General features: G+C 39.5%; 1 protein-coding gene across 3 annotated transcripts; it reads left to right on the forward strand.

Moving 5' to 3' along the window:
• The first annotated feature begins 963 nt into the window (after positions 1 to 963).
• Positions 964 to 26,540, forward strand: RAB32 (RAB32, member RAS oncogene family). 3 transcript variants are annotated; one of them, XR_010323086.1, is made up of 4 exons: positions 964 to 1,236; positions 18,273 to 18,550; positions 24,796 to 25,199; positions 26,018 to 26,225. XR_010323086.1 is itself a non-coding variant. In XM_023550622.2 (3 exons), the coding sequence occupies exons 1-3, from the start codon at positions 987 to 989 to the stop codon at positions 26,165 to 26,167; spliced, it is 717 nt and encodes a 238-aa protein (XP_023406390.1). In that variant the 5' UTR covers positions 967 to 986; the 3' UTR covers positions 26,168 to 26,540. The 3 variants fall into 3 exon arrangements, 2 of the variants coding, with proteins under 2 accessions (XP_023406390.1, XP_003404489.1); XM_023550622.2 differs by lacking the exon at positions 24,796 to 25,199 and having other exon boundaries at positions 967 to 1,236; positions 25,979 to 26,540; XM_003404441.4 differs by lacking the exon at positions 24,796 to 25,199 and having other exon boundaries at positions 972 to 1,236; positions 26,018 to 26,540.
• The last annotated feature ends 618 nt before the right edge of the window (positions 26,541 to 27,158 follow it).

The following is a 27,158-nucleotide window of genomic DNA, read 5'->3' on the forward strand; positions in this document are numbered from 1 at the left end:
ATCTATTTTAAACTCATCGGAAGACTTAAAAAAGACTTTCTGGGAAAGGAAAATAAAAACTCAAGTCAACAGATAGCTCTAAAGACCCTTGTCTCCCTATTGGGACTCATTCTTCCTTCATTTAGATAGTAAATCTTTATCAGTCTTTTGTTGACTTCGGGATCTTTCTGCCACTTCCTTCCATGTTTTCCAAAGCAGACTGCTAGAGGCCAAAGGCCATGACCTCCACGTGCTGAATTCCCTCTGGACAGGAGCTCTGGTTAATAATGGTTAAGAGTTCGGCCGCTAACCAAAAGGTCGGCAGTTGGAATCCACCAGCCGCTCCTTGGAAACCCTATGGGGCAGTTCTATTCCGTCTGGCATGGTCGCTATGTCTCCGAACGCTATGAGTTGGCCAGCAGTTTTTTGTACAGTCGGGGAAGGAAGTTTCTTCCTAGGCCAGCGCCTTCAGCAAGGCTGGGCTGCATCTGGCCAGCCTCAGCGTGCTCTGCGCTCACGCCGGCGGTTCCCCGGCGGCTTGGCCGCCTCAGCACCGCTGCCCGCAAACGGGGAACGCTTGGGCGCCGTTCCCCTCCGCCGGCCCCGGGCAGCGCGGGGTTCCGGGCTCCTCTGTTCCTCTGGGGCCCAGCAGGGGGCGGCCGGGGCTCGGCGCCGCCACAGGGCGAGGAAGGGCCGAGACGAGAGGAAGTGGCTGAAGTCGGGGCCGAGCCTGGGGGAATGCAGGGAGTGGGGAGCGGCCCCCGGGCCCTCCCCCGACCCCGGGCCCTCCCCCGGTCGGCCCCGGGCCCTCCCCCGGCCGGCCCCGGCCCTTTCCCCGCCCCGCGCGGGCTCCTGTGACTGGAGGTTCCGGGTCCTGTGACCGGTCAGGCGGTGTCGGTCGGCCGGCCGGGCGGGCGGGCGGGCCTCGGGGGAGTTTCTGTGGCCAGCCGGAGCTAGGGGCCGGCTCGGGGAAGGGGCTCGCCGACAGCCGCGGCCCGGCCTTGCCAATGGCGGGCGGGGGAGGCCGGGACCTGGGCCGGGGGGCGGCTGCCGACGTGGTGCCCGAGACCCGCGAGCACCTCTTCAAGGTGCTGGTCATCGGCGAGCTCGGCGTGGGCAAGACCAGCATCATCAAGCGCTACGTCCACCAGCTCTTCTCCCAGCACTACCGGGCCACCATCGGGGTGGACTTCGCCCTCAAGGTCCTCAACTGGGACAGCAAGACGCTGGTGCGGCTGCAGCTGTGGGACATCGCGGGTAAGGGAGCGGCCGCGCCAGGAAGGGCCTTCGCGAAGATTCCGTCCGTCGGGAGCAGGGAAACTTGCTCATTTCCTCTCTTTTTTTCTTTCTCCTCTGCCTGATCTTGCCAGTGTGCGTTTAGGAGAAGAAAGAGGCTAAGCCAAATAAAAAAATGCGACAATGGTTAGGTGGACTCTGGTGGGATCAGGACAATGGAACGAGCAGTAGTAGTTGAGAAATTTAAAAGCAGGATAAAATAAATAAATGAATAAATAAATAACCCTGATTAGATGCCTCTGCTAAGTCAGCGGGAAGCCCTCAATTTTAAAAGATGTAAAGACGTCCTCTACTCCAGGATTGTCTCAGGTGACAGAAGGTGGGGAAGCCGTAGAGGCTTTTTCAGAAGTTTTAACTCTGAGTATTGACAAGCCTGTAATACACCAGGAAAGGAATGGCTGCTTTGGGAGAGGCCACCTCCTCAAGTTCAGCTTTAACATTTCACAGATGAGAACTGAAGTTCAGAGTGAGTGAATAACTTACCCAAAGTTACACTCCTAGTTAGTGACAAGCGCTACAGGAGAAACCAGGTTTCTTTCAGAACATTTCCATCGTGCGTAGGACACTTTTCTGGGAGTGAAACTCTCCGTTCCTCAAACATCCTGTCCTTATTCAACCGTTAGGTCACCTAGATGAAGATTTGGGGAAAAAGCCGATACTACTATCACGGTTCCTAAACCAATGCCCCTTACCCCTTCAGAGACGTTGTTTCGTTAGCATTTGCTTTCAGTTGTCATTTTGGAGCAAGAGAGTCTTTCTTTTTGAGGGAGTACACATTCCCCTCCCTCTAATTCATGAAAAACTGAGCTCTGGCTGGTGTGGTGAGTGAGACGACTGCCGATGCGTGACCCTGAATGGAGAAAACGTGGTATTATACTTGTGGCCATTTAAAAAGATATTAATTATGGAACTTTGGGGAAATTTTAAATAAGGAAATGGTAGCCAAAACTACGCTGTTCGGTCATGATTGGTGTTAAGAATTAAGCTCAGTTAAGAATTAAGGAAATGGTAGCCAAAACTACGCTGTTGGGTCATGATTGATGTTAAGAATTAAGCTCAGCCTGCAATAGAGCGTGTGAATGGGAGCATGCTTAAGGTTGGAGGACACCTTTGAACTGGCCTTTCACACATCATAAACTGAGGCCCGTGGAGGGCGTGATTACCTAGCTGGCACCAGAGTGGGGGTACACAGGTCTACTGTCTGCTAGTTTAGTGTTCTTTCCTTTTAAAGCCTATTACTTTGAAGAAAGGATTGTAGAATTAAAACCCATATATTCATTTATTTAAGAACAAACTTCACTGCTCAAATTAAAAAAAAAAAAAAGCATATCAATCCCTCAGAGAAAGGTACTTAATCAGCTTTGGGCTCAGCATCTTTTTTTTGTTTTTTTGGTTACAGAAAACCAAAAGTTCGTTTGAAGCCAGAGGCTTCTTTCAAAACACTTCCTGCGATTGCACAGAACATTTAATGAACAGTATTAAATAACTGCCTTGCTTCTTGATTCTAAAGGTTGCGTAAACATGTGACAGTCATTCTCCAGAAATCCTCAGAGTAGCTATGGATTTCCATGAAAATGACTTTAAACCTTTGACTAGGATGGTGGTTGACACTGCTTTATTCTGTATGTGAAAGAGTATGATATATAGCTACTAAATTAGCACTGGGTCCCACTGCAATAAATGAGTACGAACACCTAGATTTTTATGCCATAGTTCCGTTTTTAGGCTTCATAGTCAAATGCTTTTGTTTGAAGATTTGGGAAAACAAAAAGATGACTAAGAGTTTTCTTTGTAGGTATCTAATCTCCTTTTTTCATTCTTCTTGAACATACTTATGTAGCCAGGAAGGGGGCATATCCAGTCTTTCTCAGACCCTGGTACACAGTTGCCTAGGTGACATAGCCTTGCTCTTTTGCCTAAAGCCAAATCTTGAGTTTTGCCAGGAAGGAAGGCAAAATTTGAATATCTCCAAAAAGGATTCCTGGATGTTAGATACTGTTGTTTGGTTCTGGGTACCATTAAGCAAGTATACATAGCAATTAACTAGATTAGAGGTAAGATTATGAGGCATTTAGAATTTATTAGGTTCACCTTACAAGGTTTTCAGCTAAAAAAAAAAAAAAAAAATGAAGTCTTAATATATAAATTAATCAAGAGGCAGAAATAACTTAATTTTAACCAAAGTTAGGGTACCTAAGTCATTAACTATGTTCAGTTTGAATAGTTTAGCTGCTGCTGAAACCTAGTTCATGCCATTTGAATTAAGTAGTAATGATAGGTCCTATGAGTTGGAATCGACTCTACAGCAATGGGTTTTTTTTTTTTTTTTTTTGATGTAGTGAAGGAAATCTGAAGGCAACTCCAAAAATTTCCCCCATGACTAAACGTACTTGCCTTATGTAGTAAGAAAATTGGGCTTTATTTAATTTTCAGAGAATAGAAGTATTCCTTGACTGCAAAACAGTTGGTGGAGTCAGCTACTTAATATGACTGATTTAAGGTGTTTGTTAGTATTAATTAGGTTTTGTTTTAGAGGTGGGTAAAACGATAAAGAAATTGTGTAGAGTCTCTATTCTTGAACACTTTGACAAGTGTGACAGGCAAGAGTTATTTAATATTGGAAGTTAAGCTCAACTGTTCGAATTAAGAACCATAGTGACTCATGTACAGACCTTACAAATGCTTTCTATTGCATCAGTGGACTGTAGCTTTAAAATACAGATGCAGTTTAGTGTTAGGCAGTTGCTGTCTCTTAATCCAAACCCATCATGATAAACGGGAAAAGATTGAAGTTGCCAATGATTTCCTTTTACTTGGATCCACAGTCAACACCCACGGAAGCAGCAGTCAAGAAATCAAATAACAGATTGTATTGGGCAAATCTGCTGCAAAAGACCTCTTTAAAGCGTTAAGCAAAGATGTCACCTTGAGGACTAAAGTATGCCCAACCCAAGCCGTTATATTTTCAGTCGCCTCATATGCATGTGAAAGCTGGACAATGAATAAGGAAGACCAAAGAATTAATGCATTTAAATTATGGTGTTGGTGCAGAATATTGAATATACCATGGACAGCCAGAAGAAGGAACAAATCTGTCTCTGAAGGAATACGGCCAGAATGCTCCTTAGAAACTAGAGGATGGTGAGACTTTGTCTCATGTACTTTAGACATGTTATCAGGAGGGACCAGTCCCTGGAGAAGGACATCATGCTTAGTAAAGTAGAGGGTCAGTGAAAAAGAGGAAGATCCTAGGCAAGATGGATTAACAGTGGCTGTATTTTTTTTTTTTTTTTTGTAACAATGGGCTCAAGCATAACAATTGTGAGGATGGCACAGGACTAGACGATATCTTGTTGTTGTACATAGGCCGCTGTGACCTGGAACCGACTGGGTATTATCTAACAACAATAGTTCATACCTATGGAACCCTGGTGGTGCAGGGGTTAAGCGCTCGACTGCTAACCCAAAGGTCTGTGGTTGTAACCCACCAGCCACTCCATAGGAGAAAGATGTGGCAGTCTACTCCCATATGTAAAGATTACAGCTTTGGAAACCCTATGGGGCATTTCTACTCTGCCCCATAAGGTCACTATGAGTTGGAATCAACTTGACAGCAACGGGTGTAATTATAAATAAGGAGCCCTGGTGGTGTAGTGGTTAAGTGCTCGCTGAAACTGAAAGGTCAGCAATCTGCTTCTGTAAAGATTGTAACCTTGGAAACCCTATGGGGCAGTCCAACTTTGTCCTATTTGGTCACTGTGAGTCATAATAGATTGATTGGCAGCGGGTTTGGATTTTTTTTTTTTTCTGTCCGTACCTATAAGACCACTGCTCAAAACAAAAATAAAATATATTAAAATATCAAAGTCTTCAGTATAATTTTAAAGAGAACTTAATAAATGCCTACTGAATTTAGATATAGTACGAGCTACTTGTTTATGGGGCTGTAATGTCTCTGATCTTCCTTTCAGTGCTTTTGTAGATGGAGAAGTAATATTTTGCTTACTACTTATTGTAAGCCTATTACCATGTGTAGAATAATCCACGTAGATTGAGTGGCTGGTCTAGGCTAAATCTTTAAAAAAAAAAAAAAGTCCATTTAGATCTAGTACACTTGAATCTTCATGTATTTATTGACTTTATTTCCTTTGTAGCATTGAAATTTCTTTATAGAACATATGAGTGAGTGTCATGGATTGAATTGTGTCCCCCAAAAATATGTATCAACTTGGTTAGGCCGTGATTCCCAGTATTGTGTGATTGTCCACCATTTTGTCATTTGATGAGATTTTCCTATGTGTTGTAAATCCTATCACTAGTATGTTAATAGGATGGATTATCTGCAGTTGTATTGATGAGATCTACAAGATTAGATAGTGTCTTAAGCCAGTCTCTTTTGAGATATAAAAGAAGCAAGGGGAAAGGCAGGGGGACCTCATACCACCAAGAAAGCAGTGCTGGGAGCAGAGCATGTCCTTTGGAGCTGCGCTTCCTGCACTGAGATGCTCCCAGACCAAGGGGAGACTGATGACAAGGACCTTCCTCTAGAGCCGACAGAGAGGGAAAGCCTTCCCCTGGAGCCAGAGCCCTGAATTCAGACTTCTAGCCTACTGGACTGTGAGAGAATAAACTTCTCTTTGTTAAGGCCATCCGCTTGTGGTATTTCTATTACAGCAGCAGTAGATGACTGAGACAGTGCAAAACACTATTATTGCCTTTGGGCTGTTGAAAGACAAATAGAGAACAATCTTCTCTGAAGTTCATGTACCTGGGACTTTGCCAAGCATAAAATGCATGTTTGGAAGACATTACAAATTATATAAACACACTTAAATTCATTTTTCATTTCTTGATATTCATCCTAAATTAGAGTGTGATCTTGATTTCTTTACTACGTCTTGCACATTGCCAATTATCATACCTGTTAGCCTCCTCTTGTCTTCTTTTCCAACTGTTCTTCATGAGCAAGAATCTGAAATGTCACCTCTGACACTTTCATGACCTTAGAATTGTGTATCGGTCTGGGATTATTCATATTCAAGTTTCTTCTAATTATGAAGAAGAAGGACTCTGAGGAATTAGTTTGTGTATAATTAGTGGTAGTCTTTGTCTCTGAATACTGTATTTCCTAGTGCTTATTTTATTATAACTCATTTAGAAGATTTTGTCTCTATATTAAATATGGGTAAGCTGACTCTGATACAGTCTTGCCATCCCTCAGCTTTATTCAAGCTCAATTACTGTGCTGACTTATAAGCACAGCTTACTATCCCATTTTGCATCTTTAAATCTTTCTTAATTCCCAAGTCTTGAAACACCTTTGGCTACCCTAGTCTGTTCTGTGTATTCACAATTGCCCAAGCAGGGTGGTCAGCATAATAGGATATTTGTATTACCACACATGGAAATTCCCTAATAGATATGCCTCTTAGCTTTCCCTCTTGGATCTGTTACCATTCTTACTAAAGCCTTCATCAGCACACATAAGCTGAAAAGTGCTCGGGTTGGGGGAAGGACAAACTTGGGTTTGTTCCCAGCCAGTTGCTCAAATAATTCTCTTCTAACCATTCTTCATTTTGCAGTATAGACTTAGAGATTCCCATTGTCTATAAATACGCAGAGGTGTAAGTAATAAGCAGACATAGCTAATTGGTGTCAATACCTGGAGACGTGTCGGTTCCAAGAAGTGCACTAGTGCCAGACCAGCAACACTAATCCTTTTCTAAATTCTGAAATGCTCTGCTTCTTCCTGAGTTAGCACATATAGCTCATACTTTACACCCATTTTAATAATCACATATCTTTATGTCATCAGTACAGAATTTCCAGCCATCATACCCTCATACTTATGAAACACAGTGTCTCCAAGATAAACACTTTCTTATTTTTTATGTATAGATGGTCCCCGAATTACAAGGGGGTTCCATTCTGATGACTGTTGTAAGTCGGTTTTGACATAAGTTGAATACCTCTTTCTTTTTTAGTTTTCATTATTATCACCTTTTATTATCAGTGTCTTTATAAATCTGATCATTATTTGTCGGCACCCGTGTTGCATGTAACAAAGAAGTCTGAGCCATAATGGCTATCCAGCCCATAAGTAGTTCAATTGTCATATGTCGTCAGAGGTGAACATTGCCGTACTTTCGATCTGTTACAACTTCCTACACCAACACCTACACAGACTTCATTGTCAGCCAGCCCATAGCATGCTATATGGCAGTGTTTTGATCAGTAAATCATAACATTGAACATCTGTGAGTGAGCATCTGAGAATGATAACATCAGCAAATTACGTGTTACAACAATGTACGTAGCACCTATTACTAACAATAAGGTGAACACACAGAAAAAGGACGGTGGTAAGTGTGGATCGTTGTAACTCAGATATGTTGTGTGTTGGGGACTACCTGTATTTTCAAAGCCTGTTTCTTAAGTGTTGACTTTTCTTCAGGTAACAATGGTATTTTATTAGAGTATGTTGGAGAGCACACCCTGGAAAAGCAGGGCAATAACTATAGACATTTGCTTTGTCTACCATGTTACCTCACCGACTAAGCCTTTAAAAAAAAAAAAAAAAAGCCTGTAAGCCATGCCTTATTCTAGATACGAAGTGTTATTTTCAAATATAATTTTAGGAGAAATTGTATTCAGCACATGCCTGTTATCCTGACCTGGTTTTCTTAAGCCTAGGATATGGAATTTTCAATGATTCATATTCCAAGGCACTTACCAAAATAGATTGAGAGGCTAGAGAAACTTGTGGCCTGAGGTAATGGTGAGCACTGCTCTTCCAAAGAAGAAAAGAATGAAGGCCTTAGATTTATAGCCTGGAATAAAACCAAAAAACCAAACTTGTTGCCATCGAGTTGATTCCGACTCATAGCGACCCTATAGGACAGAGCAGAACTGCCCCATAGAGTTTCCAAGGAGCGCCTGGCGGATTTGAACTGCCGACCTTTAGGTTAGCAGCCATAGCGCTTAACCACTACGCCACCAGGGTTTCCAGCCTGGAATAGCTTATCCTTAAATATAGCAAGAATTTCATACTTAATCAACCCTTAAGGAAGAGACAATAGGCTAAGTCAACAAGTTTTAAGTGAAATTGTACTACTGCTATAGAAATCTTCTCTTGAATGGTTAAAAAAGTATAAAAATATAAATGTGGGAGACTTTTGGAGGGTAAGACAAAAGATCAAGGAAAAGGTCTTTGGAATTTTATTCAATTTTATTTGGAGAGAAACTTTTTATACTTCTCATACATGTTATTTCTTCAGTCTTCTTTTGAGAGAGGCAGAACACGTAAAAATAAATTGATAGCAGGGGTTTAGTTTAAGGATCTGTGTTGGTCTTTCTGTCAGATGACCTTTACATTCTCATCTTCCCCATCATTTCCACTCACTCCTCTCCAGATATTTTCCTTATGCATTCTCTGCGGTGGTTTTCTGTTGCTTCTTGAAATTAAAATATATCTCCGTTGAGTTTCTGAGTGCGCTTTATGGAATCACTCGGGGAGCTTAAAATGCAGATACCCTAACATCAACTCTGTAATAGATTCGGCTTCGTCTGACACATGACCCTACAAATCATGGTTTAACAAAACGAAAGCTGATTCTTTCACATGGAAGTCTGTAGATGGGCAGTCCAGGGCTGGTGGGCAGCACCAGTAAGTCTATAGGGACTAAGGATGACAGTTCTCTACTCAGCTATTCCCAGGCCTTATTCTTTGTCCTTGCCATCCAATCAGATGGACATGCCTAACTGCGAGGTGAGTCAGAATCGACTCGATGGCAGTGGGTTAGCTTCAAGGAAAGCTAACAAGTTAGTCGTTTTGTTTTTGTTTTTCATTTAAGCCCGGGGCATTGCTTCCACAATTAAAGTCTTGTGAAGGGATTTGTGGTAGCAGATAGCAATCTGTCATACTTAACAAATCAGAATTCCAAGAGGTAGAGCTTGGAAATCTTCAACATAATGAGCACCGTGGGTGATTACGATTCATATTAAAGTTGAGAACCATTGTTCTGTTGGCTTTGCTGCACCCTGCCAACAGACTCACTTTCTCACTGCACTCTAGAAGGTCTCCACCTAAACTGGACAAACGCCTCTTACCCTGCCTTCCTTGACCCTTAAGTTCGTCTTTCCCAGTTTCACATCATTTACAGAAGTGGCATCACCTCATTATCCACGTGACTCTCTCGAGAGCTTCCTTTTGAGGTAGTGTTTGGAAACAAGACCGGAAAAACCAAACCCATTGCCGTTGAGTTGATTCTGACTCAGAGTGATGCTATAGGCAGAGTAGAGCTGCCCCGTAAGGATCTGGATTCACACTGCTCACCTTTTGGTTAGCAGCCAAGCTCTTAACCACCGTACCACCAGGGCTCCATAGAATCAAGTCAGAGGCAGTATATTTCTTGTTCTTGTTGAATAAATTGATTAAGAAAGGGAAAAGCTCAATATTTTCAACTTTTAAAACTGTTGGGACATTGGACCCAAATCAGTAAGATCATCTGATTTAACTTCCCACTTGAAGCTGATTAAAGCCTTCTGTTCTTTTTACAGTCACCGCCCAAACCCATTGCTGTGCAGTCAGTTCCCTGTCATAGCAACCACACAGGACAAAGTGGAACTGCCCCATAAGGGTTTCTAATCTTTACGGAAGTAGATTGCCACGTCTTTCTCCTGTGGAGTGACTGGTGGATTCGAACCACTGACCTTGCGGTTAGCAGCTAAGCGCTTAACTGCTGCTCCACTAGGGCTCCTTACAGTCACCACAGAAGATATAAATAGTTGAATAAGACAGGTTTTCAGCAGTGACCTAAATCCTCAGAAGCCTGGTTGTCTCAAATTAAAAAAAAAAATCCAGAGTCTGAATTGCCAAGTATCTGGGAGTATTTAATTTTGAGAACTACTTAGTGATACTGCTGTTCTCAAAAGCAGTTTATTTTTCTTTTACTTTAGTTACTTTCCTATTTTTTTCCTCTCAGTTTTGTTACTCTTTTGCTTGGTAAGTAGGTGTATATAATCTCTGTCTCAAGAGGCAGTGGTATGAGCAAAAAGGAAACTTTATATATGATTTAAACAGAAACTTTGAATATTTCTTCCCCTATATAAAAAAAAAATATTTTTTATTTTTTTATAATACTTATTTTTCCAGGTTGAAGTACATTTCCAAATATAAGCATGTAATTGTTGTTGGGTACCATCAGCTCTGACTCATAGCAACCCTATGCACAATAGAACAAAATGCTGCCCGGTCCTGCACCATCCTCACAATCTTTGCCATGTTGGGGCCCATTGTTGGAGCCATTGTGTTAATCCATCTCATTGAAGGTCCTCTTTTTCACTTTACCAAGCCTGATGTCCTTCTCCAGGGACTGGTCCCTCCTGATACCAAGTCCAAAGTATACGAGACAAAGTCTCGCCATCCTCACTTCAAGGAGCATTCTGGCTGTACTTTTCCAAGACGGACTAGTTCATTCTTCTGGCAGTCCATGGCATATTCGTATTATGCTCCATTACCATAATTTAAAGGCATCAATTCTCTTGGCCTTCCTTATTCCTCTCCAGCTTTCACATGCATATGAGGTGATTGAAAATCCCATGGCTTAGGTCAGAAGCACCTTAGATCTCAAAGTGACACCTTTTTTAACACTTTAAAGAAGTCTTTTGCAGCCGATTTGCCTAATGCAGTGCATTGTTTGATTTCCTGACTACTGCTTCCATGGGTGTTGATTATGGATCCAAGTAAAATGAAATCCTTGACAACTTCAATCTTTTATCCATTTATCATTGGTCCAATTGTGAGGATTTTTTTTTTCTTTATGTTGAAGCATAATCCATACTGAAGGCTGTAGTCTCTGATCCTCAACACTAAGTGCTTCAAGTCCTCTTCACTTTAAGCAAGCAAGGTTGTGTCATCTGCATAACGCAGGTTGTTAATGAGTCTTCCTCCTATACTGATGCCCCATTCTTCTTCATGTAGTTCAGCTTCTTGGATTATTTGCTCAGCATACAGATTGAATAAGCATGGTGAAAGGATACAACCCTGACACACACCTTTTCTGATTCTAAACCACTCAGTATCCCCTTGTTCTGTTCTAGGGACTGCCTCTTGGTCTATGTACAAGTTGTACATCAGCACAATTATGTGTTCCGGAATTCCCATTCTTCACAATGTTATCCATAATTCGTTATGATCCACACATTTGAATGCCTTTGCATAGTCAATAAAACACAGGTAAACATCTTTCTGGTATTCTCTGCTTTCAGCGAAGATCTGTCTGACATCAGCAATGATATCGCTTATTCCGTGTCCTCTCCTGAATCCAGCTTGAATTTCTGGCAGTTCCCTGTTGCAACCATTTTTGAGTTATCTTCAGCAAAATTTTACTTGCATGTGATGTTAATGATATTGTTAAATGATTTCAGCATTGCATTGGATCACCTTTCTTTGGAATGGACACGTATGTGGATCTCTTCCATTTGGTTGGCCAGGTAGCTGTCTTCCAGATTTCCATATGGATGAGTGAGCGCTCTCAATGTTGCATCCATTTATTAAAACATCTCCACTGGTATTCTGTCAATTCCAGGAGCCCTCATTTTTGCCAATGCCTTCAATGCAGCTTGAATTTCTTCTTTTGGTACCATCCGTTCTCCAATCACCAGTAATTATCAATTCATCTTGATCACATAAATATAAGCATAGAATCCTAGAATTGAGAACTTTTGGCCATTAACCCTCTCTTACAAATACTTAACATTTATTGAAAGATGTTTTCTAGTTACTGTAATTCACTTGGCTTTCATTCTCATTTATACTTCCAATAATCTGGAGAAACGAATTATTTCCACATGACACATAAGTAATCTGAGTCTCAGAAAGCTTAAGAGATGTGCCCAAGGTCTATACACCTCTAACTTGCAAAGTTAGGGCAGGGACCCAGATCTTTCTGACTCCAAAGACATAGCTGTTATATTATACTCTCTTCCTCTCATTGTAGTTATGATAAAAAACAAAATATGGGCAAACGAATGAAATTACATAATCACATGACTCCTTTTACCCTCTCCGAGTAGTGCAGTATTCAGCTATGAAAATCAGTGCTATGAATTCCAAACTCAGATGGTGCCAGTTTGATGCCATATCTTTTAAACTTGTTCGTTGGGGGATAATACAGCTCTTCTTTTTTGGTGGAAAGTTGTGCAAGCCAATGGAGTAAAATGGTCAGTGAGCATAGTAGTACAGTCTTGGTGTTAATCACATCCCTTTATTGGTTAGCATCGTGAAAGTTCTTTAGTGTTGGAAATTATTTTACTTCTGACAGTGCCTGTAATTTTAGCATGTTAAAGACTAAAGTATAATGCTGGGGTAAGTTTATAATGGCTTAATACAGTATAGTATAATGACTCATGAACTTAGAAACAAAAAAACCTGTTGCCATCGAGTCAATGCCGACCCATAGCAACCCTGTAGGACAGAGTTTCCAAGGCTGTAAATCTTTATGGAAGCAAACTGCCACATCTTTCTCGTGCAGGGTGGCTGGTGAGTTTGAACCACCAATCGTTTGGTTACCAGCCAAGCACCTTCAGCTGAACGCTTTCACCACGGCGCCAACAAGGCTCCTATTATTGCCTTAAAAAAAAAAAAAAATAGCAAACTAAAAATAAATTCTTATTGTTTAGGTAATTATCTAAGTGCCACTGACTTTTTAGAGTTTTCTCATTGGAGTCACCTGAGGACCCAGGCCAACAGAGACTCTCATCTCATGATGCTGTCGTCTCAAAATTAGAGTTCAAAGTTGCTGCAGCAGGCCAGGAGCACTGAAAGCTGAGTGATTCTGCTTGGTAGTGACACTTGCATTCACATTTCTTTGGCCAAGATTCATCTTATGGCTACTCCTTACTTCAAGAGGGCAGATCCTCTATGTACTGAGAAGTGTGATCCTCTATATACTGAGAAGTGGAAGAGAACCGAACATTCATGAACATTAGTAATGTTTTCCACTGGAGTGAATTGCTTTAGGTAGTAATAAGAGAAGACTAAAATCACCCAGGGAGGAATCACAACAAAGATAGGAGTCTCAACACTTAGAATATCTAGGTATATGGAGAAAGGACCTTGAAGTTAACCTTTGAAGAGTTAAATCTAGGCATAGTCCGTTAGGTTTTCAGAGAGCACTCCTTTTATGTTAAAATTATTCTAAATGATTCATTTATCTTTCCCCACTCCCTAATTAAACTTAACTGTGTTTTAGAAATTTGTTTTTTTACTTAAAACGAAAAGAGGTAGTTTGGTATATCGCTGAAGCACTAATGGATTACTTCAGAGTTCTTGAAAATAGATTATGAACTTGGCAAAATAGGAAGTGTATTTTACTATTCTTTTAGAATGTAAGCTATTTACCTAAATACTTAGTCTTAGCCCTTTGATGCTGGATCACTTACATCTGATCCTCCTTGCTGTGATTGTAAAGAATTTTTTAGAAACTCAGTATGATGTTAAAGTTAAAACACAGGATCCTAAAAATCTCAAAATGTGAGAGCTGGGAGGGACTTAGATGATCTCTAAGGCCAATTGGCTTAAGCAGACAAGGCAGTTTGAACCCACCCACAGGCACCTTGGAGACAGGCCTGGTGATCTGCTTCTGAAAGTTACAGCCTTGAAAACTGAAAGGAACATGGTTCTACTCTGCTTACATGCAGTTGCCATGAATCTGAATTGACTCAATGGCAACTAACACCAGCAGTAATAATAATACTAAAGCTAACATTAATTTAAGGAAACCCTGGTGGCGTAGTGGGAAGTGCTATAGCTGCTAACCCAAGGGTCGGCACTTCAAATCCACCAGCCGCTCCTCGGAAACTCTGTGGGGCAGTTCTACTCTGTCCTGTAGGGTCGCTATGAGTCGGAATCGACTTGACGGCACTGGGTTTCTGGGTTAACATTAATTTAGTGGTTGCTTGGGCCTGGTGACATAGTGGTTAAGAGCTACAGCTGCTTACCAAAAGGTCGGCAGTTCTAATCCACCTGGTGCTCCTTGGAAACCATATGGGACTGTTCTACTCTGTTCTATAGGGTCGCTATGAATTAATTTGACAACAGATTTGATTTTGGCTTTTTTTATGGGCCTGGAATTTTGTACTTTTTAAAAAGTGAAGTGTAACTTGCATGCACAGAGTTTACATGTGTACCTTCATGAATTTTTATATACCACTTCCAGTTTAAGATATGCAATATTTCTAGCCCCCAGAATAGAAATCATTTTTTTTTTTTTTTTTTTATGAAGCACCTGATAATAAGTATGTTAGGCTTTGTAGGCTATACTGTCTCTGTCTCAACTATTCAACTCTGCCTTTGTAAAACAAAAACATATAGACAATATGTAAACGAGTGAAGGTGACTCTGTTCCAATAAAACTTTATGTAGCTGGATTTGGTCATGGGCCATAGGTTGCTAAATTCTGCCCTAGAATGTTTCTGGGCAGGCATTTTATATTAACTCTCCCCGTGACTTTATTGAGGTATAGTTGGCATACAATAAACTATATAATTTGATGTTTTGACGTATGTATATACTTGTGAAACATCACTGTAATCAAGATTATAAACATTTCTCTCACTCTTAAAAGTTTTTCCTCTTGCCTTTTTGTAATCCATTGCCCTTCCTTTCCTACTTACTGTATCACTATAGTTTCCATTTTCTAGAATTTGATATAAATGGTTTTAAATTTAAATATTATTTTTTTCTCTTTCTTCTTCCTCTCTCCCTGCCTTTCCCTTACCTCCTTACCTTCCTCTCCCTCTTCCTTACCCCACCTTCCATCTCTCTCTTTACTTCCTTCTATTTCTTCCCTTCCCGCCTTCTCATCTGGCTTTTTTCACTCAGCATAATGGTTTTCTGATTGATCCATGCTGTTGCTTGTATCTATAATTTTTCTTTAGTTGTTGAATAGTATCTCACCGTACAGATATAGCATAGTTTATCCATTAATCTGTTGATCAGCGTTTGGCTTGCTTCCAGTATTTGACAATTAAAAATACAGCCACTCTGAACATTCCTGTGTATGCTTTTGTGTGGACGTATGCTTTGATTTTGTTTGTGTAAGTACCTAGGATTGGGACAGATGAGTTGTATGGTAGATGTATCTTTAATTTTTTAAGAAACTAGCAAATTGTTTTCCATAGTGGTTTACCATTTTACATTCTCATCATCAGTGCATGAGAGTTCCAGTTGCTCCACATCCTTGCCAACACTTTGTATACTCAGACTTTTAAATTTTAGCCATTTTAGTGGGTGTGAAGTAGCATCTCACTGTGGGTTAAAACTGCATTTCCCCAATAATAAATAATGCTGAGCATCTTTTTCCGTGTGAATTTGTCATATATGTTCTTTGGTGAAGTGTCTGTTCCAGGCTTTTGTCTACTTTCTTATTGGTTTATTTTCTTATTATAGAGTTATGAGAATTCATTGTATAGTCTGCATACAAATCCTTTATCATATGTATGATTGCAGTATTTTCTTCTAGTCTGTGCCTTTTCATTTGCTCAACAGTATAATTGACATTATTTTGACTTGCCGTATACATATAGTGTGGTTGTTAAAAAGCACACTTCTGCTGTCAAGACAGTGAGGGAGTTTTGAATCTTAGCTGTGAGACCTACAGAAAACCAATTGATATTTCTAAGCCCCAGGGTCCTCCGCTAAAACTCTTTGTCATATACATTTCTGGTTCTTTTATGCTTTACCAGAAAATTTTCATGATTAAAAATTTGAATGTGATTTAGTATTATTGATAAAAAGAAATATTTTTAGGGATTTACAGATGATTCTGCCTTGGAAGAAGTATAGCCAGAATGCTCCTTAGAAGCAAGGATGGTGAGACTTCGTCTCATATTTTGAACATGTTATCAGGTGAGGCCAGTCCCTGGAGAAGGACATCATGCTTGGTAAAGTGGTGAGTCAGCAAAAAAGAGCAAGATCCTGAAGGAAATGGATTGACACAGTGGCTGCAACAATGGGCTCAAACATAACAATTGTGAGGATGGCGCAGGACCAGGCATTGTTTAGTACTGTTGTACATAGGGTTGCTATGAGTCGGAACTGACTCAACAGCACCTAACGATGACAACAACAGATTATTCATAAAGGAATATTCACTAAAGCTTAATAGCTCTTTATAACTTTCAGATTTATATGCTACTTTTTTACTCGTTTGGTGTCCCACCTTTTCTAAATGAGAGGGATGGTCCAAAGGCATACTTTTTCATAGCTATATAACAACCTTATAACCTAGGCTACCTTAATGAGGCTAGTTTATCTTGGTGCCATTGTCATTTCCTATTTAATGGTTAAAATTCATCAAAATTAAGCGGTTGGTAGTACGTGCTCTCTAGTGAAACTGAACGGGAACCACTTTAATGCATCTACATGATCTTTTTGCAGAATAGGGTATTGAGCATGCCCTGTGTGATTAAATGTCTATTTATGGAAAAATGGCATAATGCTAACTTTTTGTAAATGTAAGCATTGTGACCAAATGAACTAAACAGTTAATTAAGCAGATTTATATTACAAAAAAAAAGTGAACATGACAATGGAGTTTCCCCCACTGTCATGTTCATTTTTTTTTTTTTTTTTGTAATTTCATATATGAAATTTTGGAGTTTCGTGTATGACCATCTGTTATAATAAAATTCAGACTTTTGGACTATCACTGTAGAACTTTAGATAAACCCATATGAGGAGGTATCACAAAGCAGTTCAATTTTAAAGTCATCCATTTAAGCTGACTATTATATTTTACTTCCATCATCCCATCAAACAATATTTAAAATTGTATAATGGCATAGTAGAAGTTTGGAGGAGAAAGCATTTTATATTTTTGGGTAGCTTTGGATTTGTTACTATCAACAAAATATAGATAAAACTTGTTTCTCATCATGTATTTTAATAGAAAAGTGTTGTAGCATAGCATCTTTATTATAGGTCACATAGCTGTAAATCTTAGGTTTGCATTAATCACTAGTCATTTTTCCTTAGCATTCTAGTTAGTAATTTGACAACCTGAAGGTATGAGCTTCAGAAGTTAAGGCTACTACAAGATAGTTCAGAATGCCTGGTACCATACTTCATAGACCTTGTGAGAGTCAGAAGACCTGGATTCTAGTCCTATCTTCTTTAGTCAGTATAACTGAATTCCTGGCCAGGCATCTCTTTGCCTGTTTTTATCTGCCAGGTGAAGATAAGCATGCTTTATACATCAAAGATTAGTATGATACAAGATAGTAGGAGAATGCATTGCAAAGTCTGATATAATCTATTAATCAGACTTTTTTTTTAACCAACGCATTCAACATAAGTTAAATTATTTAAAAAGTACAATGCTATTTGAAGAACTCTGCAATTGACCTTTCTTATAATAATATAACCAACTGTACTGCTTTTGTTCTAAAATAGTAGGTTTGCGTGCATCTGCCTTCTCAAAGGAGAGCGGGCTTGCGTATTGAGTCAAAGTGGACATAGGCTAAAGATGTGAAGGAAAGATGCGTTGAGAACACGAGCTACTTTATCTCATGAGCAGCTCTAATCTTTCTGACTAGCGTTTTACCCACTACATTTATCTTCTTCCTGTAAGCTTCATTTTCTTCTATTCTTGTCCTTTTCCCTCCACTCCCAGCTTCCTTATTTCCTTTACTACTTCTCTTCTCTTAGAACAAGGTAAGAGGAGGATAAAATGACTGACTTTGTTGTATTGATATTTCTGGAGAATGGGCTGTACATGCACAGAACATAAAACTAGACAATTGTGTACTCAGTATGACCAGCCACTTCTGCTTTTTGGGTCATGGATGTGTGTGAATGTTCTTAATCCCACCCATTTATATTGCTGTAGAATGGAAGAGATTTGTTTATAGCATTATTCCTAAGGTCAAAGAGGTTGTATTTAAGTATAAACTCTGTCTGAATTATGATTTCTTTCATCTCTTATTATTTCTAGGACAGGAGCGGTTTGGCAACATGACTCGAGTATATTATAAAGAAGCTCTTGGTGCTTTCATAGTCTTTGATATATCAAGAAGTTCCACATTTGAGGCAGTCTTAAAATGGAAAAATGATCTAGACAGTAAGGTCCATCTCCCAAATGGCAGCCCTATTCCTGCTGTCCTCCTAGCTAACAAATGTGACCAGAAAAAGGAGAGTGGCCAGAGTCCTCCCCAGATGGACCAGTTCTGCAAAGAACATGGCTTCAGTGGATGGTTTGAAACCTCTGCAAAGGTAAGATCTACTTTGCTTTATGAATCTACTGTGCTGTTTAGATTGTAAATTTGATCTCTAATTATAAAGTGTTTTGATGGATTTATTCGAGTGGTTTGTGGAAGCCTAGAAAAAGCGAAACCTAGCATGGATATGTTAGTGCTTCTTTGAGTCTGCAGCAGTAGTGCTTTCAAATTTTAACAAGATCCACATCCCCAAGTGATTCTTATATCTTGTTAAAATGTGGATTCTGATTCAGTATATCTGGGGTGGAAATGCAAATTCTACATCAGGGGTTCAAACTGGAATGAACCGGTTCAAAGCTTTGCTTTCAAAATTGGCCAATGGGGAGGTCAATAGAAGGGCAGATCTTTTATTAAAATATAAATGGGCTACTTTTTTACAGCAGAAAAAAAAAGGACATTTTTTGTGAGTTTGAACCTTTTAATGTGAACCGTATGCTACTGGAGTTGACAAGGGTGAGACGTGTTGTGAAGCACGAATATTTTTTATTTTTCCAGAGTCTAAAAGAGGCAGGAGGGGTGTCTCTGGTGAAGATGTAGGTCCCCTGTAGGACTAATGAAGGCAATGAAAAAGTCAGAGAGAAGATTTATTCAAATGATGTGTGAAGAGCTTTGGATTAACGTAGCCTGAAGGAATCCGAACAAGGGGAGAGCGTTAGTATTGTGATGTGCCTCTTCATGAGTGAGAGTGAGACTTTGCTGAGTTTGTTTTCTTTCTCCGTCCTTTATGGAAGCTGGATAAAATGACTTTGGAAGGAAAAAAATGATTTTTCCAGCGTGGCCTGGAAACAGGACACTTAGGTTGGTTATCAAAAATCTTAACAGTCTAGCTGTATAAAAAACGGTGGTGACAATTACAAGTACAAAATATTGAGGGAGACATTTGTTTTTGTGCTTCAGAAGTTTCACTAACAGGATCAAATAACATTCAGACGTATATAAGTATGATTAAATGTTTGACAAATTCCATGATGGCAAACAACATTAAGCCATAAATTTGGTGTAATCTTAATTCAGTTCCAGCTTTTAATATGCTCTCTGTGCATTTATTTATAAACATATTCATATGTTGTTGTTAGTTGCCATTGAGTCAAATTCCAACTCAGAGTGACCCAACAGGACAGAGCAGAACTGCCCCACAGGATTTCCAAGGCTGTCAATCTTCACGGAAGCAGACTGCCAGATCTCTCTCCCTCAGAGCGGCCAGTGGGTTTGAACCTCAGATCTTTCAGTTAGCAGCCAAGTGCTTAACCACTAGACCACCAGGGCTCCCTCACATACACATACACATACACGTATGCATATGTGTACATACATACAAACCCAGTTGCTGCCGAGTTGATCCTAAGTCATGGGATGCCGTGTGTGCCGGGTAGAGCTGCACTCCATCCGGTTTTCATGGATGGGACCTTTCTAAAGCGGATCACCAGGACTTTCTTCTGAGGCACCTCAGGGTGGGTTTGAACAGCCAACCTTTCACTTCCCACAAAATACCTACCTCATTCTGCAGACTTACTACCAGGTTACTTTTAACTTTTACCAGAAAAACCCTTAAAGTGAAAAAACTCAGTGCCATTGAGGATCAGAATAGTGAAAGCAAAGGTATGAGGGAGTATACAAAAACAGCTCCAAAAATAATGAGAACAGTGATGATGTCGTTGGAATAAGAGTATCTGCTGGAGACAGAGGTGTCTGCTCATAAGCTAAAGGCCATTCATTTAAATAAATACATTCTAGCATTTTAAAAATTAGTATTACATAAAGGCTTGAAAGAAGGGACTCAAAAAGATACGTGTATACCAACGTTCACTGCAGCATTTTTCGCAGTAGCCAAAAGGTGAAAACAACGCAAGTATTCATCAACAGATGAACAGATAAACAAAAGGTGCTATATACATACAATGGAATATTAGCCATAAAAAGGAATGAAGTTCTGATGCATGCTGCAACATGAATGAACCTTGAAATCGTTATGTTAAGTAAAATAAGTCATGCACAAAAGGATAAATTCCATGTGATCCCATTTACATGAAATACCTAGAATACGCAAATGCATAGAGACAGAAGTTTATTAGTGATTGCCGGGGGTAAGGGTAAAGGGAATGGGGAGTTATCGTTTGGGAGGTACTGTGTTTCTGTTTGGGATGATGAAAGACTCTTGAAATGGATAGTGGTGATGGCAAAGCCACGTGGTAAATGTAATTAATGTTGCGGAGTTTTGTGATTAAGACGGTAAAAAAAAAAAGCTGTATTTTACCATAATAAAAATAGTTTCAGAATAAAAAATAGTTTCAGAGTGAAGAAATCATGGATGAACAGGCTTATTATACAAGGACTTGTTCTGGACAGCCATGACCTCTGTCTGCTCTGTGTATCTCTCAGGTGATTTGCTTTTCTTACTGACTTTGTTGACAGGTTAATATTGGCACAATAAACCAAAAAAACCATAGCCATTGAGTCAATTCCAGCACATACCTACTGTATAGGACAGAGGTAGAACTGCCCTGTAGGGTTTCAAAGACTATAATCTTTATGGCCACCATGTCTGTCAGTTTGTCATAATACTGTGGTGGCTTACTTGTTGTTGTGATGCTGGAAGCAATGCCACCAGTATTTCAAGTACCAGCAGGGTTACCCATGGTGGACAGGTTTCAATGGAGCTTCCAGACTAAGACAGACTAGGAAGAAGGACCTGGCTATCTACTTTAATAAAAGTGGCTATAATGAAAATCTTGTGAATAGTAGTGGAACATTGTCTGATATAGTGCTGGAAGATGAGCCCCTTAGGTTGGAAGGCACTCAAAATATGGCAGAGGAAGAGCTTCCTTCTTCAAAGTAGAGTCAACCTCAATGACATGGATGGAGTCAAGCTTTCAGGACCTTCATTTGCTGATGTGGCATGACTCAAAATGAGAAGAAACAGCTGAAAACATCCATTAATAATCAGAACATGGCATGTATGAAGTATGAATCTAGGAAAAAATTGAAAGTTGTGAAAAATTAAATGGACCACATGAAGATCAATATCCTAAGCATTAGTGAGCTAAATTGGACTGATCCTGATCACTTTGAATCAGACAATCATATGTTCTACTATGCTGGCAGTAACAAAATGAAGAAAAATGGCAACTTACTCATTGTCGAAAATAACATTTCAAGATCTACCCTGAAGTACAACGCTGTCAGTCATAGAAAACAACATCCCATATGTGTACAAGGAAGACAATTAATATGTTAATCAAATTAGGCAATGACCACTAATGCCAAAGATGAAGAAACTGAAAATTTTTACCAACTCTGCAGTCTGAAATTGAACAAACATGCAAACAAGATGCGTTGATAATTACTGATAATTGAAATGTGAAAGTTGGAAACAAAGAAGAACCAGTAGATGGAAAATGTGGCCTTGGTGATAGAAACGATGCCAGAAATTGCGTGAGAGAATTTTGCAAGACCAACCACTTCTTCACTGCAAATACCTTTTTCAGCAACATAAATGGTGACTATATAAGTGGACCTTGCTGGATGAAATATAAAGGAATCAAATTGACTACATCAATGGAAAGAAACCATGGAGACACTCAGTCAGAACAAGGCCAGGGACCAACTGGGGAACAGTCAGTTGCTCAAGTGTGAGTTCAAGTTGAAGCTTAAGAAAATCACAAGAAGTCCAGGACAAAGTATGACCTTCAGTATATTATCCTATCTGAATTTAGAGACCATCTCAAGAGTAGATTTGATGCATTGAACAGTAATGACTGAAGACCAGGCGAGTTGTGTGATGACATTAAGGACGTTATACATGAAGAAATCAAAAGATCATTAAAAACACAGGAAAGAAAGAAAAGACCAGAATAGATGTCAGAAGAGACTCTGAAACTTGCTCTTCAACATAGAGTAGCTAAAGCGAAAGGAAGAAATGATGAAGTGAAAGAACTGAAGATTTCAAAGGGCAGCTGGAGAAGACAAACTAAAATATTATAATGAAATATGGAAAGACCTGGAATTTGAGTTCTTGCCTACCAGTTCCATGGGCATTGATTGTGGATCCAAGTAAAATGAAATCCTTGACAACTTCAGTCTTTTCTCCATTTATCATCATGTTGCTAATCCGTCCAGTTGTGAGGATTTTTGTTTTCTTTATGTTGAGGTGTAATCCGTAATGAAGGCTGTAGTCTTTGATCTTCATCAGTAAGTGTTTCAAGTCCTCTTCACTTTCAGCAAGCAAGGCTGTGTCATCTGCATAACACAGGATGTTAGTGACTCTTCCTCCAATCCTGATGTCCCATTCTTCTTCATATAGTTCAGCTTCTCAGTTTATTTGCTGAGCATACAGATTGAATAAGTACGGCGAAAAGATACAACCCCAGCACACATCTTTCCTGACTTTAAACCACACAGTGTCCCATTGTTCTATTTGAACAGCTGCCTCTTGATCTAGGTACAGGTTCCTCATGAGCACAATTACATGTTCTGAAATTCCCATTCTTCACAATGCTATCTACAATTTGGTATGATCCATGCAGTCGAATGCCTTTGCATAGTCAATAAGGCACAGGTAAACATCTTTCTGGTATTCTCTGCTTTTAGCCAGGATTCATCTGACATCAGCAATGATATCCCTTGTTCAACATCCTCTTCTGAACCTGGCTTGAGTTTCTGGTAGTTTCTTCTCAATGTACTGCAACTGCTTTTCAGTGATGTTCAGCAAAATTTTACTTGCCTGTGATATTAATGATAGTGTTCGATAATTTCCGTATTTGGTTGGATTACCTTTCTTTGGAATAGGCATAAATATGGATCTCTTCTAGTCGGTTAGCCAGGTAGATGTCTTCCAAATTTCTTGGCATAGATGAGTGAGTACTTCTGCAGTGCATCTGTTTGTTGAAACGTCTCAGTTGGTATTCCATCAGTTCCTGGAATCTTGTTTTTCCATGATGCCTTCAGTGCAGTTTGGATGTCTTACTTCGATACCGTTGGTTCTTGATCATATACCATCTCCTGAAATGATTCAATATCAATCAATTCTTTTTGGTACAGTGGCTCTGTTTATTCCTTACATTTTGTTTTGATATTTTCTGTGTCATTCAGTATTATGCCTATAGAATCCGTCACTATTGCAACTCGAGGCTTGAATTTTTGTTTCAGTTCTCTCACCTTGAGAAATGCCAAGCATATTCTTCCTTTTTGGTTTTCTAACTCCGGGTCTTTGCACATATCATTATAATACTTTGTCCTCTTAAGCTGCCCTTTGAAATCTTCTTTGCAGCTCTTTTACGTCATCATTTCTTCCTTTCACTTTAGCAACTTGACATTCTAGAGCAGCTTTCAGAGTCTCTTCTGACATTCATTTTGGTCTTTTCTTCCTTGTCTGTCTTTTTTAATGGCCTCTTACTTTCTTCATGTGTGATGTCCTTGATGTCATTCCACAACTCTTCTGGTCTTCAGTCATTAGCGTTCAGTGTGTCAAATCTATTCTTGAGATGGTCTCTAATTCAGGTAGGATATACTCAAGGTCATACTTAGGCTCTCCTGGACTTGTTCTAATTTTTTTAAGCTTCAGGTTGAGCTTGCACATCAGCAATTGATGGTCTGTTCTGCAGTTGGCCCCTGGTCTTGTTCTGACTGATGATATTGAGCTTTTCCATTGTCTCTTTCCACAGATATAGTCGATTTCATTCCTGTGTATTCCATCCGGCGATGTCCATGTGTATAGTCACCATTTTTGTTGTTGAAAAAGGTATTTGCAATGAAGACGTGGTTGGTCGTACAAAATTCTATCATGTGATCTCCTCCATTGTTTCTATCTCCAAGGCCACATTTTCCAACTCCTTCTTCGTTTCCAACTTTCACATTCCAATCACCAGTAATTATTGGTGCATCCTGATTGCATGCTCGTTCAGTTTCAGACTACAGAAGTTGATAAAAAATCTTCAGTTTCTTCATCTTTGGCTTTAGTGGTTGGTTGGTAAATTTGAATAATAATCGTATTAACTGGACTTCCTTGTAGGCGGATGGATATTATCCTATCACTGACAGCATTGTACTTCAGGGTAGACCTTGAAATGTTCTTTTTGACAATGACTGGAACACTATTCCTCTTCAATTTGTCATTCCCGCCATAGTAGGCCATATGATGTCCAATTCAAAATGGCCAATACCAGTCCATCTCAGCTCACTAATGCCTAGGATATTGATGTTTATTTGTTCCATTTCATTTTTGACAATTTCTAATTTTCCTAGGTTCATAATTCATACATTCCACATTCCAGTTATTATTGGATGTCTACAGCTGTTTCTTCTCATTTTGAGTTATGCCACATCATCAGATGAAGGTCCCAAAAGCTTGACTCCGTCCATGTCATTAAGGTCAACTCTACTTTGACAGGTAGCTCTTCCTCAGTGGTATTTTGAGTGCCTTTCAACCTGAAGGGCTCATCTTCCAGCACTATATCAGACAGTGTTCTTCTGCTGTTCATAAAGTTTTCACTGGCTAAGTTCTTTCAGAAGTAGACCACCAGGTTCTTCTGCCTAGTCTGTCCTACTCTGGAAGCTCAGCTGAAACCTGTCCACCCTGGATGACCCTGCTGGTATTTGAGTACCTGTGGCATAGCTTCCGTCATCACAGCAACACTCAAGCCCCCGCGGTATGACAAACTGACAGATGCATGCATGTATTGGTACAATATTATTATTAAATTTCTTGATTCTGATAACTGAAATTTGGCTATCTAAGATGTTAATGTTAGGGAAAAATGCGTAAAAGTTACACAGGATTGTATTTTCTTTTTTTTTTTTTTTTTACTATTTCCAGAACAATTTCGTAAACCTGAAATGATTTAAAAATGAAGACTTTAAGTTTATTTTAAATAACCACAGCTTTTGCTGTGTTACTTATTGTGTATTTAGAGTCAACTTATAAATCAATCACACAAATGTTGTTATAGCATGATTTCTAAGGTTATTCTTAATGGACGTAATACCCATTGTGCTGTTCCTGGTTAATTTATAATAACTTGTGTTCAGAGATGGAAGAATAACATGATGCATTTATTGTATTTTAGTGTGGTTTAGCCCTTTAGCTACTTTTTACTTCTTCACCATGTATCCTGAATGCTTCAGTTAGGTATTCAAGGGCAGGAATTTTTCAGTCTGGTTGCTTTCATTTATGGGAGCAGTATCCAGAGCAGGGTGGAGGTTCGTTTTCAACCATCTAGACAGCTCATTAAATCTGGGTGGCAAAAGTTTAAATAAGAACATCAAAAAGAGTGATCTTTGTAAAGAGAAGAGTGTTCCATTGGACTCTTAGGAACCGGACAGTTTAATAGTGGAGAAGAAGATGGTACCTGGAATACTTAGTGTATGTCATTGCCCTCTCTGATAAATTCTCCTAGTTCCCACTTATGCTATTAATGCTTTCTTCTAGGAATTAATTCTGATCCTGTTACTCATTCCTGCATTACAGGATAACATAAACATAGATGAAGCAGCCCGATTCCTGGTAGAGAATATTCTTGCGAACCACCAAAACTTTCCTAATGAAGAAAATGATGCGGACAAAATTAAACTGGATCAGGACACCTTGACAGCAGAGAGGAAATCCCAGTGTTGCTAACATGGCTCCTGCTCCTGTCATGCCAAATGCAGCCTGACTGGATTCTGAACGAATTCCTGAGGATGGATTACGGATGACATGCTGCATTGTGAATCTTCATACAGATAAGGCTTTAAAATGACAGCACCCTGGAAGCCTGTGCTCATTTGAACATGGGACCTTCAGTGAAGTATTCCTCCTAGTGGCTCCACAACTGAACAGATGAACACTTGGGCTTTGGTTGTTGTTGCCATTGCATTGAGGATAATGTTTACATTATTTTTAACATCTTTTTAAATGACAGTTCCTCTGGATTTAGTTAGACTTCCAAGTTGTAGCCTTTAGTGTAAGCACTGGCGGTGGTAATAAAACTTTCCTTGCTGTCTTCTGACAATTTTGTGAGTTTGTATTACTATCTCCACATTCCACCCTTACTCTCAGTGGAGTGACCCGAGCTTTCTTAAGACTCTGTTAGCCACTGAAGGCTTGATGTTCCTGTTTAGCAGTTTCTTTTTTTTCCATTCAAAACTTTGATGCTTCATGTAAAATTGTTATCCTTAAGTAGTATAATTTAACTAGTCCTAACTAGTTATGGATATCTATGTTATAACTCGGGAACAATACAGATTAACATTTTTCTTCTCTCTCACTAGTCCCATCTCTCTCCTTCCTATGTGTTTATGCCATGATGGATACTACTGTCACAATTATCTGTTACTAGAGCTGGTTTTTTTTTTTTTTAATCTGTAATAGCGCTCAAGGAGAGAATTTATTTCAAAGCATATACTATTAAATTTGAGATTCTGTAGTATGAAATCTAAAAGAAGCTAGCTCATATATGGTTTTTTGTAAGGTTTTAGACATTTAACATACAATAACTGAGGAACTTAAAGCAGATTCATGATATTTGTATAACCATTTGACTTAGGCTGGGTTCTCTAGAGAAGCAAAATCAGTGAAGTGTATCTATATATGTAGAGAGAGAGGGAGGGAGAGAGATTTATCTCAAGGA

Source organism: Loxodonta africana, chromosome 1, assembly GCF_030014295.1.
Source record: "Loxodonta africana isolate mLoxAfr1 chromosome 1, mLoxAfr1.hap2, whole genome shotgun sequence".
Taxonomy (NCBI): Eukaryota; Metazoa; Chordata; class Mammalia; order Proboscidea; family Elephantidae; genus Loxodonta; species Loxodonta africana.

Coding starts and splice junctions, on each gene's coding strand:
- RAB32 (XM_023550622.2), top strand. CDS start 987: ATGGCGGGCGGGGGAGGCCGGGACCTGGGCCGGGGGGCGGCTGCCGAC. Junction 1,237..18,272: donor GCAGCTGTGGGACATCGCGG/GTAAGGGAGCGG, acceptor TATTATTTCTAG/GACAGGAGCGGTTTGGCAAC. Junction 18,551..25,978: donor GGTTTGAAACCTCTGCAAAG/GTAAGATCTACT, acceptor GCTTTCTTCTAG/GAATTAATTCTGATCCTGTT.